The following is an 18,131-nucleotide window of genomic DNA, read 5'->3' on the forward strand; positions in this document are numbered from 1 at the left end:
GACTCCTTTAGCGAGCTCACCCCTGCCTATGCTAGCCCTAGGTTTCCCACTCTCTTGTCTGTCTCCTGGTGGCCATCAAGCCAGACAGAAGTGGGAGCTGGGCTGGCTTGTGTCCTCCCCCCAGGAACCCCGACACTTTTTTTTGTCTCCAGGGTCATCGGTGGGTTATCAGTGGGCCTGCACTATGAATCCACTGCTCCTATAGGCCGTTTTTCCCACTTTGTTGCGCTTGTTGTAGTTGTTATTGTTATTGTTGTTATAACCATTGTTGTTATTGGATAGGACAGAGAGAAATCGAGAGAGGGGAAGACAGAGGAGGAGAGAAAGATACCTGCAGACCTGCTTCATTGCTTATAAAGCACCACCCCACCCCACCCCGCAGGTGGGGAGCTGGGGGCTTGAACCGGGATCCTTATGCTGGCCTTGGTGCTTTGCAACATGTACGCTTAACCCACTGCCCTACCGCCCAGCTCCCCATGATTGCCTTTTCTTAATGTGTTGCCTGGAAACAAACTGAAGATGTATGCCTGGGTACCTCCCAACCCTACTTTCATGCTATATTTTTGAGGTAGGGAGAGAGGGAGAGAGGAAGAAGGGGGGGAGGGAGAGGGAGAGATAGTTATGGATTGCAGAACTTCACCATCCATAGACCTTCTGTGGTACTACCTATACTGTTTCCCTGTAGTGCCAGGCCTCAAACTCAATATATTTGCTTTTTTAGCTTAAAAAAGCTCAGCTGTGGCTTAGAGTGGTACTGGGGACTTTTAGTTCCTCAGGCTGGAGAGTGTTTGCATAACCATTATGCTATTTCCCTAGTTCCCAGGGCTCAAACTCAAGATGTCACACCTGGGGAAACATGTGCTTTACCCACTGAGCTTTCACTTGGCCTCAATACATGGCTTTCTTTTTAATTTTTTATTTAAGAAAGGATTAATGAACAAAAACATAAGGTAGGAGGGGTACAACTCCACACAATTCCCACCACCCAATCCCCATAACCCACCCCCTCCCATGGTAGCTTTCCCATTCTCTAGCCCTCTGGGAGCATGGACCCAGGGTCATTGAGGGTTGCAGAAGGTAGAAGGTCTGGCTTCTGTAATTGCTTCCCCGCTGAACATGGGCGTTGACTGGTTGGTCCATACTCCCAGTCTGCCTCTCTCTTTCCCTAGTAAGGTTGGTCTCTGGGGAAGCTGAGCTCCAGGACACATTGGTGGGGTCTTCAATCCAGGGAAGCCTGGCCAGCATCCTGGTGGCATCTGGAACCGTTTCCAGAAGAAGTGATCAGAGAACACGCTGTTAGCGGCTTCTCAGTCTGCCATCCGGCTTTCTTTACTATTGTCACCCAAAGCATAAGCTGGATAAAATAGGTAAACTAGACATAATATAAGAAAAAAAGAAAAACTGCACTTCGAAGAACACTGTCAACAAAGTGAAACAAGATCAGCAAAATAGCTTTCCTGGATAGTATGCCTGTTTTGTCTGCATATGGTCCAGGTTTGAATTTGACTCCCACCACACTGGAGGAGACTTTAGTGACGTGGTGTCTCCCTCTTTTTTTTTTTTTTTCTTTCTGTCTCTGTGTGTCTCTTTGCATCTGGAAAAAATTTGGCTTGAAAAGGTGAAGCCCCCATGACAATAAATACATTTTTTAAAGTGAAACAGTACAAAGAATAGCAGACATATTTTCAGATCGTAAGGGATTTCTATCTAGAATATATAAAATACTCTTATAACTCAACAGCAGAAACTCAGTAGGCAAAAGAAGGCCAGCAAGATAGCTCACTTGAATAGTGCACTTACTTTGGCATGGGCACAAACCAGGTGTGAGCCCAGTCCCCACCAAACTGAAGGAAAGTTTAGTACTGTGTTGTTACTCTATCTCTCTTTCTTTGTCTACCTGGAAAAAGTCGGTCTGGAGCAGTGAAACCTCAGTGATTAAAATAATAATAATAATAATAAAATAAATAGACAAAAGATTTGAATAGACATTTTCCTATGAAAGAAGTTCTCATGGCCATTAAAGATTTGAAAAGTGCTTGGCATCACTAGTCAGCAGGGAAGCACAAATCAAAGTCTTACTGAGATACTGGTTCATAGCAGTTCATACTCACTGCCATGGCTATAGTAAATAAGAATAACAAGTGTTGGTAAGGTGGAAAAGTTAGAAACCAAATATGTTGTTCCTGGGAAGGTAAAATAATACAACCACAGTGAAAAGAGTTCGATATTTTCTTAGAGTTACTCCAAATTGCCCTGTGGCCCAGCAGCTGCATGCTGGAAGAACTGAAACCTATGTCCATTGTGAACAGAAAGAGGAAGATGGCCTTTTGATGATGAGTGAGATGTGATTTCTGGGCTAAGGAGGTGACTTAGACAGTAGAGCAAAGGGCTTTCAGGTGTGATACCCAGTACCACATATGTCAGAGTATGTACTCCGATATCCTTCCCTCTCTTATGAAATAGACAGATCTTAAAGTGTGCTTTAACTATGTGATTATGTATCGTTCTATGCTTAGTAATGTGTCATGCGACAGTGTGATAGAGATGTGTGCAGCAAGTCACCTGCATTTATTGCCACAAAGTCATACCGACATTCTCCCTTTTTCTTGCTCTTCATAGGGCTGCTAAATTTAGAGGTATTTTCCTTCTCTGAAATAAAAAGTAATTAATTTTGTATTAACTTCTTGCTTGGTTTTATGGAATGAAAAACAATGAGGATTTTAAAAAGATGGTAAAAATTAATAATAGTCTACTATTTACTATATCTTGTATTTATCTTTTGATCTAGTGATTTAGTTGACAGAATTTCAATTGAAAGGTTTATTTTAGAGGTGTAGTGTTTTGTGTAGTTTTTTTTTTTTTGATAAGTTACATTTGGGAACTAAATATGAAAAATTTATAACCATAAGATGTCCCTAATACATCCATTCATGGACTGAACTACGTTATTTTCTCCTTGAAATAAATAGTTAAATGGAAGAAAAAACATTTTAAAATGGTCAAGGGCCAAAAGACAGCTCACCAGATAGGCACATACCTACCAAGGCCCAGGTTATGGCTTTATCATCCCATCTGTGGTTGCCATGGCAGCAGGGGAAGCTCACACCTTGTGGGATCTCTCCCTTCCCCCGTCTCTTTCTATGGGAATGAAAAAGTCAACCTAGGAGTGGCAAAAATACACATATATGAAGCCCTGGCTACGTGAATAAAATAAAATGATCACGCTTATAAAAAAAAAAATTATGACTCCTATCCAAGTACTAACCAGGCCCAACCCTGCTTAGTTTCTGAGATCAGATGAGATCGCAGGGTGGTATGGCCGTATTCAGAAGAGAAAACACTAAGCAGAACCTGCACTGGAGTTGGTATATTGCACCAAAGTAAAAGACTCTGGGGTGGTTGGGGGGTGGGGGAGAAGTACAGGTCCTGGAAAAGGATGACAGAGTACCTGGTGGGGGTTGTATTGCTATGTGGAAAAATTAGAAATGTTATGAATGTACAAACTACTGTCAAATGTAAAACATTGATCATCCCCAATAAAGGGAAAAAATAAAAAAAATTATGGCAAAATACACAACATATACTTTACCACCTTAACCCTTTTTAAGTATGTAATTCAGAAATGTTAAGTAAATAACATCTTGTTTTGCATCTGAGGGGGGAGGAGGGGGAAGGGGAGGAAGACTTGTTGCTGCTGTTGGTTTTCTGACTCTGCAGCTGGCTTCACTGTTCTGGGCTGACTTTTTCAGACAGAGACAGAGACAGAGACACCACAGCACCAAAACTCCTCCCAGTGCAGTGGGAATCAACTCAACTCTGGTGGCACATGTGGCCCAGCCGCATACCATCCAGCCAGTCCTTCATCTTGCAGAACTGAAATTCGTTAGCCATTAAAAGACTACCCCCCTACCTCTAACCAGCATCATTGTCCTTTGTTTTTATCTGAGTTTGACTGCTTTAGGCACTTGATATAAGTGAAATTATACATGATTTGTTTTCTTACAACTTCTGTTTCACTCAGTGTATTATTTCCGAGGTTTATTCATGTGGTGGTATATGTCAGAACTTCTGCATTCCTGTCAGTCATTTCCATTCCTCCACATTCTCACCAAAACTTGTTTTTCTGGTTGTAGTCATTCCGACTGGTGTGAAACGGTACCTCATTAGTTTGATTTGCATTTCCCCAACAACAGAGGATGTCATTCACATTTGAACATTTTGGGGTAGGGTGATTTCTGTCTTAGCAGTTCTAGATATTAATCCCCTTTCAGAAATTGTGATTTGAAATTATTTCTAATCTTTGTGTGTGTGTGTTCTTTTTTTTACTCAGTTGATTATGTTCTTTGATGCACAAAAGTTTTTATTTTATTTTATTTTTTTATTTTTTTAATTTCTTTATTGGGGGATTAATGTTTTACATTCAACAGTAAATACAATAGTTTGTACATGCATAACATTCCCCAGTTTCCCATTTAACAATACAACCCCCACTAGGTCCTCTGTCATCCTCTTTGGACCTGTACTCTCCCCCACCCACCCACCCCAATGCACAAAAATTTTTAATTTTGAAGAATTCTAATTTAGATTTCCTATCCAAGAAATTATTGCCATAACACTTTCCCCTGAATTTTTTCTAAGAATTTTATAGTTTTAAGTTTTTATATTTGGAGTTTTCATCTGCAGATAACTTAATTTTTTCCCCTTTTACCAGAGCACTGCTCATCTCTGGCTTATGATGGTGCTGGGGACTGGATTGAACTTGGAACCTTAGTGCCTCAGGCATGAAAGTTATTTTGCATAACCATTATGCTACTTCAGTAGCCCAGAAGATAATTTTTGTGTGTGGTATTAAATAAGGTCCTAATTACATTTGTTTGCATATGTATGTCCAGTTTTTCTGGTACCCTTTGTTGAAAAGGTTAACCTTTCTCCATTGAATGGAATTGAAAATTGCTTTGTCAGATATGTGAGGGCTTTATATCTGGACTCTGTTTCATTGGTCTGTATTTGTAACATTAACACAGTTTTGATTGCTATAGCTATATGTTTTATTTAATTTTATTTTAATGAGTGATACAGAGAAAGATAGACACACATGCGCACACACAGGTTGGGGGGGAGGGAGGGGAGAGGAGGAGGGAGAAAAACCAAATCACTCACTGCTCATCTCTTGCTTAAGGTGGTACCAATAACAGAGCCTCGGACATCAAAGTATGTTGCATAATTGTCATGCTATCTCCCCTACCATCTGCTTCTGTTTTGAAGTCAGACAGTATGATTACTTCAACTTTGTTCTTTTTTTTTTAAATATTTATTTTATTTATTCCCTTTTGTTGCCCTTGTTGTTTTATTGTTGTAGTTATTATTGTTGTTGTCATTGTTGGATAGGACAGAGAGAAATGGAGAGAGGAGGGGAAGACAGAGAGGAGGAGAGAAAGACAGACACCTGCAGACCTGCTTCACCGCCTGTGAAGCGACTCCCCTGCAGGTGGGGAGCCGGGGTTCGAACCGGGATCCTTATGCCGGTCCTTGTGCTTTGCGCCACCTGCGCTTAACCCGCTGCGCTACAGCCCGACTCCCTTCAACTTTGTTCTTCTTTTCATGATTGCTTTAACTGTTCAGGACCTCTTGACTTGAATATAAATTTTGGTTACATTTTTTCCCCTATTACTGCATTTAAAGAATACTATTAGTATTTTGATAGTAATCTGAAATTTGTTCTTTTGGTCATTATAATTTTCTAAATTATCTTTATTTATTTATTGGATAGAGACAGTCAGAAATCGAGAGGGAATGGGGAGTTAAGAGAGGATGAGAGACACCTGCAACACTGCTTCAACACTTGTGAAGTTTTCCCCCTGCAGGTGGGGACTGGGGGCTTGAACCAAGGTAACATGTGTGCTCAACCAGGTGCACCACCACCCGGCCCCTTAAAAACTTTTTTTTAAGTACCTAGAAGAAGATAAATATTCAGAGGGACATGGCAAGGAGGTGGCGCTTGTGGTAGAGTGCACGTTACAATGTGTGAGAACTGGGCTTCAAGCCCCCAGGCCCCACCTTCAAGAGGGAGTGGTGAAGTAAGTACTGCAAGTATCTCCTCTTCTTCTTAATTATTTTGCCTACTTATTCTAGCTAGATTTTCTAATGCCATTTTACATATACATATCCAAAACAAGTATTTTTATTTTGTTACTGATCTTAAAGGACAAGCTTTAGTTTTTCACACTGAGTATGTTACCTGTAGGCCTTTTCTTTTCTTTTCTTTTCTTTTTCTTTTTCTTTTTTTTTTTTTTTTTACCAGAGCACTGCTCAGCTCTGGCTTATGGCGGAGTGGAGGATTGAACGTGGGATTTGAGAGCCTCAGGCATGAAAGTCTCTTTGCATAACCATTATGCTATACCTCCACCCTCTGTAGGTTTTTCCATATATGATTTCTATTATGTTGAGTTTACTCAGAGTTCTAGATTATTGAGCTTTTGTCATAAAAGGGGGGGGGGTGCACCCTATGGCATCTCCCCAGTAGAGTATACACAGTCCCACTGTGCAAGAGGACCTGGATTCAAGCCTCTGGTCTCCACCTGCATGGGAAAAGATTTACAGACAGTGGACCCATGCTTCAAGTTTCACTCCCCTCTCTCCCTCGCTTCTTCCCTTTCACCCACTATCAAAAAAGAAAGAAAGAAAAGGAGAAAATGGCTATTGGGAGTGTGGAGCCTTGCAGTCACTGCACCCTTGGTGACAAAAGAAGTAAAAAAAAAAAAGAGCATTCACTTTTTCCAAATGCAAATCAGCATCAATTGAAGGTTTATTTATTTTACTTGATAGGCAGAGAGAAATTGAGAGAGGAAGGGAAGATGAAAGAGAAAGAGACACCTACCTGCCACACTGCTTTATTTGATAGGCAGAGAGAAATTGAAAGAGGAGAGGAAGATGAGGGGAGAGAGAAAGAGACAACTGCAGTACTGCTTCACCACTTGTGAAGTTTCCTCCTTTTGGAGAAGTTACTGATTCTTAATCCAGTCTCCTTAATGATTATAGGTCTAGTCAGTATTTCTTTAATTTGGGATTCAGTCTTGTTATAGATTTTGTGTTTGTACATTTTATCTAAGTCATTCAGCTTATACATATACAATTGTTCATAAGTGTTCTCATGTTTCTTTTTAATTTGTATAGAATTGTAGTAAGCCTTTACTTCTGTTTTCTAATTTTATGTTTTTGAGTCTTTCTCCCTTCAAGATTTTTTTTCTTTTTTTATTTTCCTTTTTTTACTGTGGCACTATTAAGCTCTGTATTATAGTATTATGGTGGTGTTGGAGAGTGCATTTGGCATGTGTGAGCCTCAGGCATGAAAGTCTGTTGTATAACTACTGTGATATTTCCCTAGACTCTCCTACTGGGAGAGTAATTCACATCAGGCACTGCCATTACATCATCCACCATATCTAGTGCAAGCATATCAAAGCCATGTAAGTTGTAGCTGTCATTTGCTGTAGTAAAAATGAAAACTTCCATATAATTTCAACAGATTTCTTTGTTCTCATAGCCAAAGTTATCTTTTTTTAGAGGAGTGGCTTTTTTTTTCATATCATTTAGAACTATATTTCTGTCATAAATACAACAATTTCCCAAGAGAAATATCTTAGCTAGGTTAAATTTAACACTATTGATACTGCCAAATCCCTGAGTCCCTCAACATATATGTTGGTTCTTTGTTCATCCCACATGTCTGCTTCCTGTCCATGTATGTCAAAAAGTTTCCTTTCAGGAGTAGTCAGTTCCTGAATATACTTGTCTTTCTGAACATTGTATGCAGTGGATTTTTCCCTTCTCACCTGTCTAATTCATCTGTTTTCTACCATGTTTTTGTTGTTACCAATAGTAAAAATAAGTCCTACAAAAATGACAGTTCATTGTTTAAAAGTGTGCTTGCCTGTATTATATTAATATATTTTTGCTTAGTTAGTTTCCAGATTTCTAACCTGTCCACCACATGTCCCAGAAAGTACACAAGCCAGGTTCTTTAAATACTTTGCCAAGCAGTTGACTTCATCTCAGTGGCCATCAGGAAAATAAGAGCTGGTTTTGTAAATACTGCTTAATTTTTGTAGCTTTTAAAGCTTTCATGTTTTTATGGATCCTCAAATGAGTATAATGTAAGATCATACTTTTCTTGGAATCTCAAAGTCCAATGTGGTTTTTCAGACATAGTTGTCTGGGCTTTGGCTTACATTTTCACCTTCCTTTTTGCTGGTTACTTGTTCTCCCAGATTAAATGAGCCTTTTCCTTTGTGCTTGTGTTATCACAGCCTCTGATGGTACATGTTACCTCAAATACCCTTTCACTTTTATGGCTATATTTAATTTAAACTGACTTGTGAATTTTTCAGTTTTTCTCTTGTTACTGATTTCTCACTACCTGATGTCTCACAGAAAATACTTTAATATCTACTTCTTTATAACAAAACTTTTATTTTTAGATAATTTTTTGGTACACAACAAATTCAAGCAGGAGATTCAGATTTCTCACATGCCCCCCTTTAGAGTCTGGTAGAGCACAGGACTTGTATGCATAAAGCTGTGGACTCAAGTCCTTGTCTCTCTCCTTTTCATTCATTAAATATATAGAGTTCTACTTTATTTATTTAGGATAGAGACAGAGAGAAATTGAGAAGGAAGGGGGCGATAGAGAAGAAGAAAGACATCTGCAGCAATGCTTCACCATTTTTGAAGCTTCCCTACTTGTAGGTAGGGGCTTGAACCCAGGTCCTTGCATATTGTAGCATGTGCACTCAACCAGGTACACCACCACCCAACCCCATAAATCTTTAAAATCTGTTGATTTAATTTGTAACTCCAACCATGATCTATTCTGGGAAATGTTCCATGTGCATTTGAGAATAATAAGTACTCTGTGTATTCTGTATAGCTAATCAATTTTTTGTGCTTTCAAGTCCTCTCATCTGTCTTTTACCTGGTTATTTTATCTTTTACTGTAGGAGACCTATTGAAGTCCGGTTTTAAAGAACTATATTTCTCCCTTCATATTTGTCAGTTATCATTTTATGTATTTTGAGGAGTGTACACAGTGACTGAAACCAAGAAATTAGCACTGATAGACAATATTTATCATATCTAGCATTGATAAGCAATACTTACTCAAATTTCATGAGTTGTCCCACTAGTTTTTGCATCAGAACCAATCTAGGATCAGTTACTGAATTTTGTCATATCTTGCCACCCACCGGTGTTCTCTTTGGGGCTCAGTTACTGAGTCTTTGGCTTTCTTGTCTTCACTACTTGAAGAGTACTGCCCTATTATTTTGCAGATTGCCCCCCTATTTTACCTATTTTCTCATGATAAAATTCAAGTAGTAACTATGACACCATCCCCCCAGACAATAGCTTAGGTCACTTGCATATTAGATGTCAGGCGCCGGCAAAAATTAGGTAGGCCATAGGCCCCTTGGAATATACCTAAAATAGACTTCTTTTTCAGCTACCAGGTTCCAGATGCTAGTAGCATGATGCCAGCCAGACTTCCCAAGGCAGACAACCCCACCATGTGTCCTGGAGCTCTACCTCCCCAGATTCCTGCCCCACTAGGAAAAGAGAGAGACAGGCTGGGAGTATAGATAGACCTGCCAATGGCCATGTTCAGCGGGGAAGCAATTACAGAAGCCAGACCTGCATTCCATAATGTCCCTGGGTCCATACTCCTAGTGGGTTAAAGAGCAAGAAAGCTATCGGGAGGGAATGGGATATGGAGTTCCAGTGGTGGGAGTTGTGTGGAAACATACCCCTCTTATCTTATGGTCTTTTCAGTATTCCCATTTTATAAATAACAACTTTAAAAAAATTCAAGTTAGTGCCTTTTTGATGAAAACAAATTGGAGGAATAACGTATCCTTTCGAGTGCATCCTCTCAGTAGGCACACATTGTTGATGTATCTCATTGCGGTTGATGCTAAGAATGACCATTGTAGTTAAGAAAATGTCTGCCAGGTTTCTCTGTTGTTAATACTGTTTGCCCCTTTTAATTAATAACTCTCTTAATTTTAATTTAAGACAGTGTAAATACACTGTCCTTTCAGTCACTGATTTTGGCATCTTATAATTCTTCTCTAAAGTTAGTATTATTGAGTTTACTGAATGACTCTCTGTTTTTGTTATTATTTTGATAATTATTACTGGGATTCTACTATAAGGAAAGTTTTCCTTTTACCCATTACTTACTGCTTTAATTTAAATCACTGAACTCATGATATTTTATTCTTTAAGTTATAGTCTACTACTATTATTTATTTTGTTCAAGTTATTGCATATTAGGGCATGTGAGTTTTCCCCATAATTTTTTAAATCTTTTCTTCTGGCACCACAAGATATTCCAGATTCATCTTGGAAGAGCATTTACTTCAGTGTGTGATTTCATGTTGACTTATTTTTTACCTTTCTTAGGTATGAAGATACATGGGCTGCACTTCATAGAAGAGCTAAGGAATGTGCAAATGCTGGAGAGGTAAAGAATTGATTAGTCTTGGGTTGGGGAGACAATATAATGATTGTGTAGAAGACTTTCATGCCTGAAGCCTTAAGGTTCCAGGTTCAATTCCCAACATCACCATAAACCAGCGCTGACTAGTTCTCTGGTCTTTCTGTGTCTCTCTGTATATATGTGTCTCATTACAATAAAATAGATAAAACAGGTAAAGGAAGAAAAAAAAGAATTGGTTATTCTTATCCTTGTGGGGGGAAATACTTTTTCCAGTGCTAGATACTAGTTCTTAAGAAATTAAATTTCTGCTGTGTTGTACCAAAGCAGAAGGAACTGGGGAAGGAGTGGGAAGGAGGGAGTGGAGAGGACATTGGGGTGCATGATGGTGGAAAAGGACCTAAGTTGTGGATGAGAGTGTTCTGCAGACACCTATCATGGGAAGAGGAGGAATGGTGCCCATGTGCTAGCAACTGTACTGTAAACTACTAGCTCCCCCCACCCCAATTAAATGATTAAGAAAAAAACATAACATTAAGATACTAAAAATAAAATAAAAGATTTCTTTTATTTATTTATTTTTTTGTTGATAGGACAGAGAGAAATTGAGAGAGGAGGGGAATACGGGGGGGGGGGAGAGAAAGACACCTGTAGACCAGCTTCACCATTTGTGAATGACCCCCTGTAGGTGGGGAGCTGGGGGCTCAAACCAGGATCCTTGTGACAGTCCTTACATTTTGCACCATGTGCACTTAACCTGCTGCACTACTGTCTAGTTCCCTAAAATAAAATTTTTCTAATTAAAGAAAAAAAAAATGCGCAAAGCGCAAGGACTTGTAAGGATCCCAGTTCTAGCCCCCGGCTCCCCACCTGCAGGTGAGTCGCTTTACAAGAGGTGAAGTAAGTCTGCAGGTGTCTATCTCTCCCCCTCTCTGTCTTCCCCTCCTCTCTATCTCTCTGTCCTATCTAGCAACAATGGCATCAATAATAATAACTACAACAATAAAACAAAGGCAACAAAAGAGAATATATATATATGATAAGAGTAGGGGTAGATAGCATAATAGTTATGCAGAGAGAGACTCATACCTGAGGCTCCAGAGTCCAAGATTCAATTCCCTGCACCACAATAAACCAGAGCTGAACAGTGCTCTGGTAAAACAAAACAAAACAAAACAAGAAAAAAAATTCTATTTTCTTAGAAGTTTTTGCAGGGTATCTTAAAATGAATTCAGTTGCCAGTTGTGAAATTTCTGGAATCACAGTTTTATAATTCCTCAGTTATGTTCTTTATTTAAGCTTAGTTTAAGAGTTTAGTTACACATGGCTGTTAAATCACTTTCCAGAAATGCAGTGTTTATCTTTAAAAAAATAATTAGTTTGAATTTCTGTGATGTATTGTTGAAATAAGTGTATATATTTCATATGTACACCTTTGATAAGCGTTGTCTTAGACATAATATATGTTTGTTTTGTTAGGCCTTACTTAGGTGTCTTTGGTTGCCTTTAAACCATTTTATTTTGCTGAGGCAAATATATTTATGAACAATTCAGTCTTGCTTGATAAATTACTTGGTACTAGCGCACTTTAAATTTAATTATTGGCCAGGGGAAATAGCATAATGGTTATGCAAAAAGGCTTTCAAAAGTCTCTAAAGTCTGAAGCTCTAAAATCCCAGGTTCAGTCCTCTGCATCACCAAAAGCCAGAGCTGATTAGTGCTCTGTTGTGTTGGTCTGTTTCTCTCATTAAAATAAAATATATTTTAAAATGAATTCTTAGTTGGGAATTCAGAACAATAGCTTCGAAAACAAATAGCTGTTACCAGTGGTGATTATGCTGTGCTTAGGCTTTTATTATTATTTTTTTATATTTATTTATTTTCCCTTTTGTTGCCCTTGTTTTTCATTGTCGTCATTGTTAGATAGGACAGAGAGAAATAGAGAGAGGAGGGGAAAGAAGAGGAGGAGAGAAAAACACCTGCATACCTGCTTCACTGCCTGTGAAGCGATTCCCTTACAGGTGGGGGGCCGGGGCCTCGAACCCAGATCCTTCCTCCGATCCTTGTGCTTTGTGCCACCTGCTGTGCTACCGCCCGACTTCCATGCTTAGGCTTTCTTTGTAAGATTTACAAAATACTTTAATTTTTCTTCCTTGGCAATAATTTATAATGACATAGGGATTCGATTCTGAGAGCAGTTTCTTGAAGTTAGATTCCGCCCTTCATTTATCCTCTCCCCTTCCTTCCCTCACTCCCTTACTCCCTTCCTTCCATCCTAATTTCCACCAGGATTATTGCTGGGGCTCAGTGCAAGCACTACGAATCCACTGCTCCCAGTATCCATTTTCCCCTACTTCGTCATTATTATGGCAGAGGGGGATGTTGGGCGTGGGACTGGAACCTGGGTCCTTGAGCTTGGTAGTATGTGTGCTTAACCAGATGTGCCACTGCCTGGTCCTATTAAAGTTATATATTTTTTCACAACATTATTTGCTTACATTTCCTGTTACTGTGAAATACTTTTTTGCTTTAAAATCAAATCCTTAATTTTCATGGTTTTCAGTAGCTTCACAAGTATGTTTATTACATTAGGCATACTTCACTCTCTTGTGTTTGACTAACGGTTTGTTTTGCCTTTGGCAGGATGTAAACTAAACTGTGTTGTCGGAAACCCTAATTTCTGAGCCAATATTGACATGGTTTGGCCTTGGGAAAATAAATGTCTCTATTTTATGTTTCCTTATCTATAAACCATTAAAACAGTCCTTACTAGTTGTAGAGGGTAGGGAAAGGAAGGGAAGGGCAACTGGGGTCTCACACATGTGTGATTTCATTGTTCCCAAGATGACTTTTCCCCAGAGACAGACATAAAGGGAGGGAGAAACACCACATTTTCAGAAATTCTCCTTTTGTTGTGGCATCCCCTTGTGTTGCCTGGGCTCAAACCTGGGACCATGTGCATGACAGTAACCCCTTGGCCAGTAAGTACTATTTTCCAGAACCCTTTTACTAACTTTGCATTTTTCTGCTTCCTTTCATATGCCTTTGTAACACAATTTCAGTTGAAGCTTCCTGTGAGAGATGTGGCTTTTTCTTCAATGGGCTTTAAAAAACAGTAGGGAAGTATGTGAAAGGTGATAGAATGAAGAAACTACACAGCTTTCTAACTCTTGATCATCACTTTTTTTTTTTTTTATTTCAATGTAAAATCCTAGAGAATTAAAGTTTACTTAAAGAACTGTCTGCTCACAGTAGTAATTTTATAGCTTGGGTCTAAAGATAGTGCAACTGGTAGGGCACCCACTTTGTCTTGCACAGAGCCCAGGCTGAGTCCCAGTAACCACACGGGAGTGAGATGGTACCAAAAGAAACTTAAGTACTATGGTATTTCTCCCTGTCTTTCAGTTTTTCTCTGTATATATCTGAAATAAAAAGAAAATAAAAGTTGGCCCTGAAATGGTGAAAGTATGTATGTTCAAGGCCCTAGTGCTACAAATAATTAATAGTAATAATTTTCTATCTTAATTTCTTTCTTGAGTGAGATTTACTAAAAATCATGATCCTACTTTTGAAGAACGTGTAAATTGCCTCAGAATGTATTTAGAAATGTATGTATGTAACTTACCTATGAACTCTCGTACAATTTTTCACAAATCTTAGTGATCATAAACAGTGTCTTTAGACATAAACTTTGCTTGCTATTTCTAAGTCTTATTTTATGGCATTTACCCTTCCACCGGTTAAAATCAAAACAAAATTGTCTGGAAGAAACTGCTGTCATTTTCTCTAAAGTGTTCAAGAAGTTAGAATTAGTTTAGGCCAGACTAGTATTTTAAAACCCTACTGTTAGGAACTCTCTACATCTAAATTCATCTTTGTGAAAACCTTTCCTCCATTTTCTGGATTTGATTAGTTATCTAAATAATTCTTTCATCATATACCTTACTTTATATAATAAGTGAATTTTTAAAAATGTGAACAAATCTCTATGAAAATATTTTATCTTTTAAAGCAAATAATTGACCCTTTAATTATATTTTGAATTGAACTGTCTTTGTTTTCATGTTGATTGTTAGTGATGGCTTTTTTCTTTCTCCCTAGATTTGGATTTTCCAAAGCATGGTTTATTTAAAAATAGGGTATACTTAGAAGTAATTTCTAAGGTCATTCTGGGGTTAAGAGTCATTGATACAAGCCATAATTTGAGGTTTTCCTGAACTGAATATGCAGTTCTTTTCTAAGAAGAAAAACAACTCAGTTTTCTTTAGAGTATCCTGTCATCTCTACTCAGTTGAAGGGCTTCTAAAGATAACATTTAAGCTGACTAATTCTTTTGTGTCTTAGAACCTGGCTTTACCTTACCTTTCTCTTCTGTGTTGCAGCTGGTGGATAGTGAGGTGGTTATGCTTTCAGCACACTGGGAGAAAAAGAAAACCAGCCTCATAGAGTTACAGGAGCAACTTCAACAGCTTCCAGCTTTAATAGCAGATCTAGAATCCATGACAGCAAATCTGAGTAAGTTTTATGTTTCTATCTATACATCACTTTTAGGAATGAAAATACTCGGGACAAAACAGTGTAATTTCAAAGTTTTCTAAGAATACATTATATTCCTGATTAGGCTTCATTCTGTAGTGCTCCTTTGTGCTGCCAGTGCTCCAACCCAGAGCTTCATGCACAGCAAGGTCTATGGTCTACCAGGTGAACCGTCACCCAGCCTCTCTTCCCAATATGTTATTTCCCCTTCTAACTCTTCCTTTTTTTAAAAAAATATTTGTTTTATTTATTCCCTTTTGTTGCCTTTGTTTTATTGTTATAGTGATTGATGTCGTCATTGTTAGATAGGACAGAGAGAAATGGAGAGAGAAGGGGAAGACAGAGAGGGGGAGAGAAAGATAGATACCTGTAGGCCTCCTTCATCGCCTGTGAAGCGACTCCCCTACAGGTGGAGAGCCGGGGGCTCCAACCAGGATCCTTACGCTGGTCCTTGCGCTTTGCACCATCTGCACTTAACCCGCTGCATTACCGCCCGACTCCCCCCCCCTTTTTTTTTTAATAAAAAACATTCAAGGGGGCTGGGTGGTGGCACACCTAGTTGAGTGCATATGTGACAATGCACAAGGATCTAGGTCTCTACCTTTAGGGGGTAAGCTTTGCAAGTAGTAAAGTAGTGTTGCAGATGTCTGTCTGTGTCTCTCCCTCTCTGTCACCCTCCCCTCTCTATCCAACAAATAAATAAAGATAATTTAAAAAAATTAAAAAAGAAGAAATAGAGAAACAACGGGAATTAAAATAAAAGTCAATTTATCTAGATGGTAAACTATAGCCCAGTAGTTGTTTTGAAAAATTAGGTAGACTTAGAGTGTCAGGCCATGAAGGATGCGTTTTTGGCCCCTGGGTTATTAAGAGAGCAAACAAATCCAGATAAATGAGATTACTTATTTGGCTAAGTTTGTATGTTGTAGAAGTATAAATATTTTTGTTGTTATACTTTATCAAATTTATATTCATAACTTGACTTTTATATTTGAAAAAGTTCCACATCTTAGAATAATATTGTGGCTTACTATTTTTTATCCAGCATAAGATCACAGGAGATACATAAAAAGGCAAATAATTAGTGAATTATAAAAGGTTTTTTCATGAATAAAATGTACCAGAATAGTATTTGAAATTGCTGATATTAATAGTAACACTTCTAGCACCTACTTATGAAGACTTACAGAGGATTTTAAAAAATATTTATTCCCTTTCTGTTGTCCTTGTTTTATTGTTGTAGTTACTATTGAAGTCGTTGTTGTTGGATAGAACAGAGAGAAATGGAGAGAGGAGGGGAAGACAAAGATAAGACACCTGTAGACCTGCTTCACCACTTGTGAAGCGACTCTGCTGCAGGTGGGGAGCTGGGGTCTCGAACTGGGATCCGTAAGCTGGTTCTTGAGCTTTGCGCCACATACGCTTAACCTGTTACGCTAGCGCCCGACTCCCTACTTTTAGAGGTTTTAACTTGCTCAGGATCACACAGTAGGATGTGGATCCAGGATTCCAACCACAAAATGAGTTCTCAGTGGGGAATGAAGCCGCTGGGATGGCAGTTTTCACTGAATCTCATGGACTGTGTTCTTAAAGCCCTGGATGTTATAAATGTCTTCTAGTGTCTGTATATTCTTATGTCTTTTTATTTATTTATTTATTTATTTATTTATTTATTTATTTATTGCTGCCAGAGTTATCACTAGGGTTCAGTGCCTGCACAGATCTACCACTCCCAGTGATCTATCTTTTTTACCTTTTCTTTTTTTTCCTCTTCTTTTTCTTATTTCAATAGTGAGAGAAACCTGCAGCACTGTTGTACAACTTGTGAAGCTTCCCTCTGCAAATGGGGACCAGGGGATTGAACCCAGGCCCTCAGATAAAGTAATGTGCACTGACTGACTGGGCTAGGTGATCACCGGAAGACCCCTCCATTCATTTTTTTAAATGGGATGTGATACCTCCAGCTTACAAAAACCTATAGGATAGATAATTACCAGGAAAGCCTGTTCTTTTTTCTTTAAGGAAAGAAATAATGTAGTGCTGGGAACTGACTCTTAGACCTAAATTCTAGGCTTAGGTCCTCCCCCTCAGTTCCATAACTTCCTGACTTTGAGACTCTAGTTTCTTACTTACTCCAAGCTTTCGTTTTTTGCTTGCAAAATGAGAATGAAGGGGTAGCTGGAGGGTTAATGAGAAGACAGATGTGAAACACTTAGCACAGTGCATCCTACATATTAGGCGTCTGCTATCTGCAGACTGGGGATACAGAAGGGAATGAAACTGGTTACCTGCCATCAGCGTCTGGCAGTCTAGTGGGATTCTCCCTAGCCTTTGCAAATTTACAAAATCATTGTACTTTGACTGGAGGGTTTGGATGGATATCATGCAATTTAGCTTATTCTGCAAAATAGTGCAGATGGAAAGCTGTAATATGAAATGTGGTGAGATTAAAGTATAAGTCTGCACTGAAATACATTGTATGAAGAAGAAATGGATTATTACCATCTTGATTCTGTATACTTCCTGATTTTGGTAAATAAATGAGGTTTATCTCTGTACTGTAACCTCATTGTGCATTTATTATAAAAATGAGCACCATGCTTTTTTACTTATTTTCATTTATAAATTGGAAAAATTGACAAGACTGTAGGATAAGAGGGATACAGCTTCACATAGTTCCCACCACAAGAACTTCATATCCAATCCCCTCCCTTGATAGCTTCCCTATTCTTTATCCCTCTGGGAGTCTGGACCCAGGATCATTATGGGGTGCAGAAGGTGGAAGGTCTGACTTCTGTAATTACTTCCCTGCTGAACAAGGGTGTTGGCAGGTCGATCCATACTCCCAGCCTGTCTCTCTCTTTCCCTACTGGGGCAGGCCTCTGGGGAGGCAGGGCTCCAGGACATATGGTGGGGTCATCTGTCTAGGGAAGTTAGACTGCCATCATGGTATTATCTGGAACCTGGTGGATGAAAAAGACTTAAGATATAATGCTGAACAAATTGTTGACTAATCATGAACCTAAAGGCAAGAATATTGTAGATGAAGATTTGGGGTCCTCATTTTGGAAAAAGCTAGTAGGTCTGTTTTAGGTATATTCCAAGG

General features: G+C 38.9%; 1 protein-coding gene across 1 annotated transcript in view; it reads left to right on the forward strand.

Annotated features, from left to right (window-relative positions):
• DTNBP1 (dystrobrevin binding protein 1) overlaps nucleotides 1-18,131 on the forward strand; it is a 112,668-nt gene that overhangs the window by 13,471 nt on the left and 81,066 nt on the right. The window contains exons 4-5 of the mRNA XM_007539268.3: nucleotides 10,456-10,516; nucleotides 14,872-15,004. Coding sequence (XP_007539330.2) covers nucleotides 10,456-10,516; nucleotides 14,872-15,004 — 194 coding nt within the window. The remainder of the gene's footprint in view (nucleotides 1-10,455; nucleotides 10,517-14,871; nucleotides 15,005-18,131) is intronic.

This window comes from Erinaceus europaeus, chromosome 4 (genome assembly GCF_950295315.1).
Source record: "Erinaceus europaeus chromosome 4, mEriEur2.1, whole genome shotgun sequence".
Classification (NCBI taxonomy): domain Eukaryota; kingdom Metazoa; phylum Chordata; class Mammalia; order Eulipotyphla; family Erinaceidae; genus Erinaceus; species Erinaceus europaeus.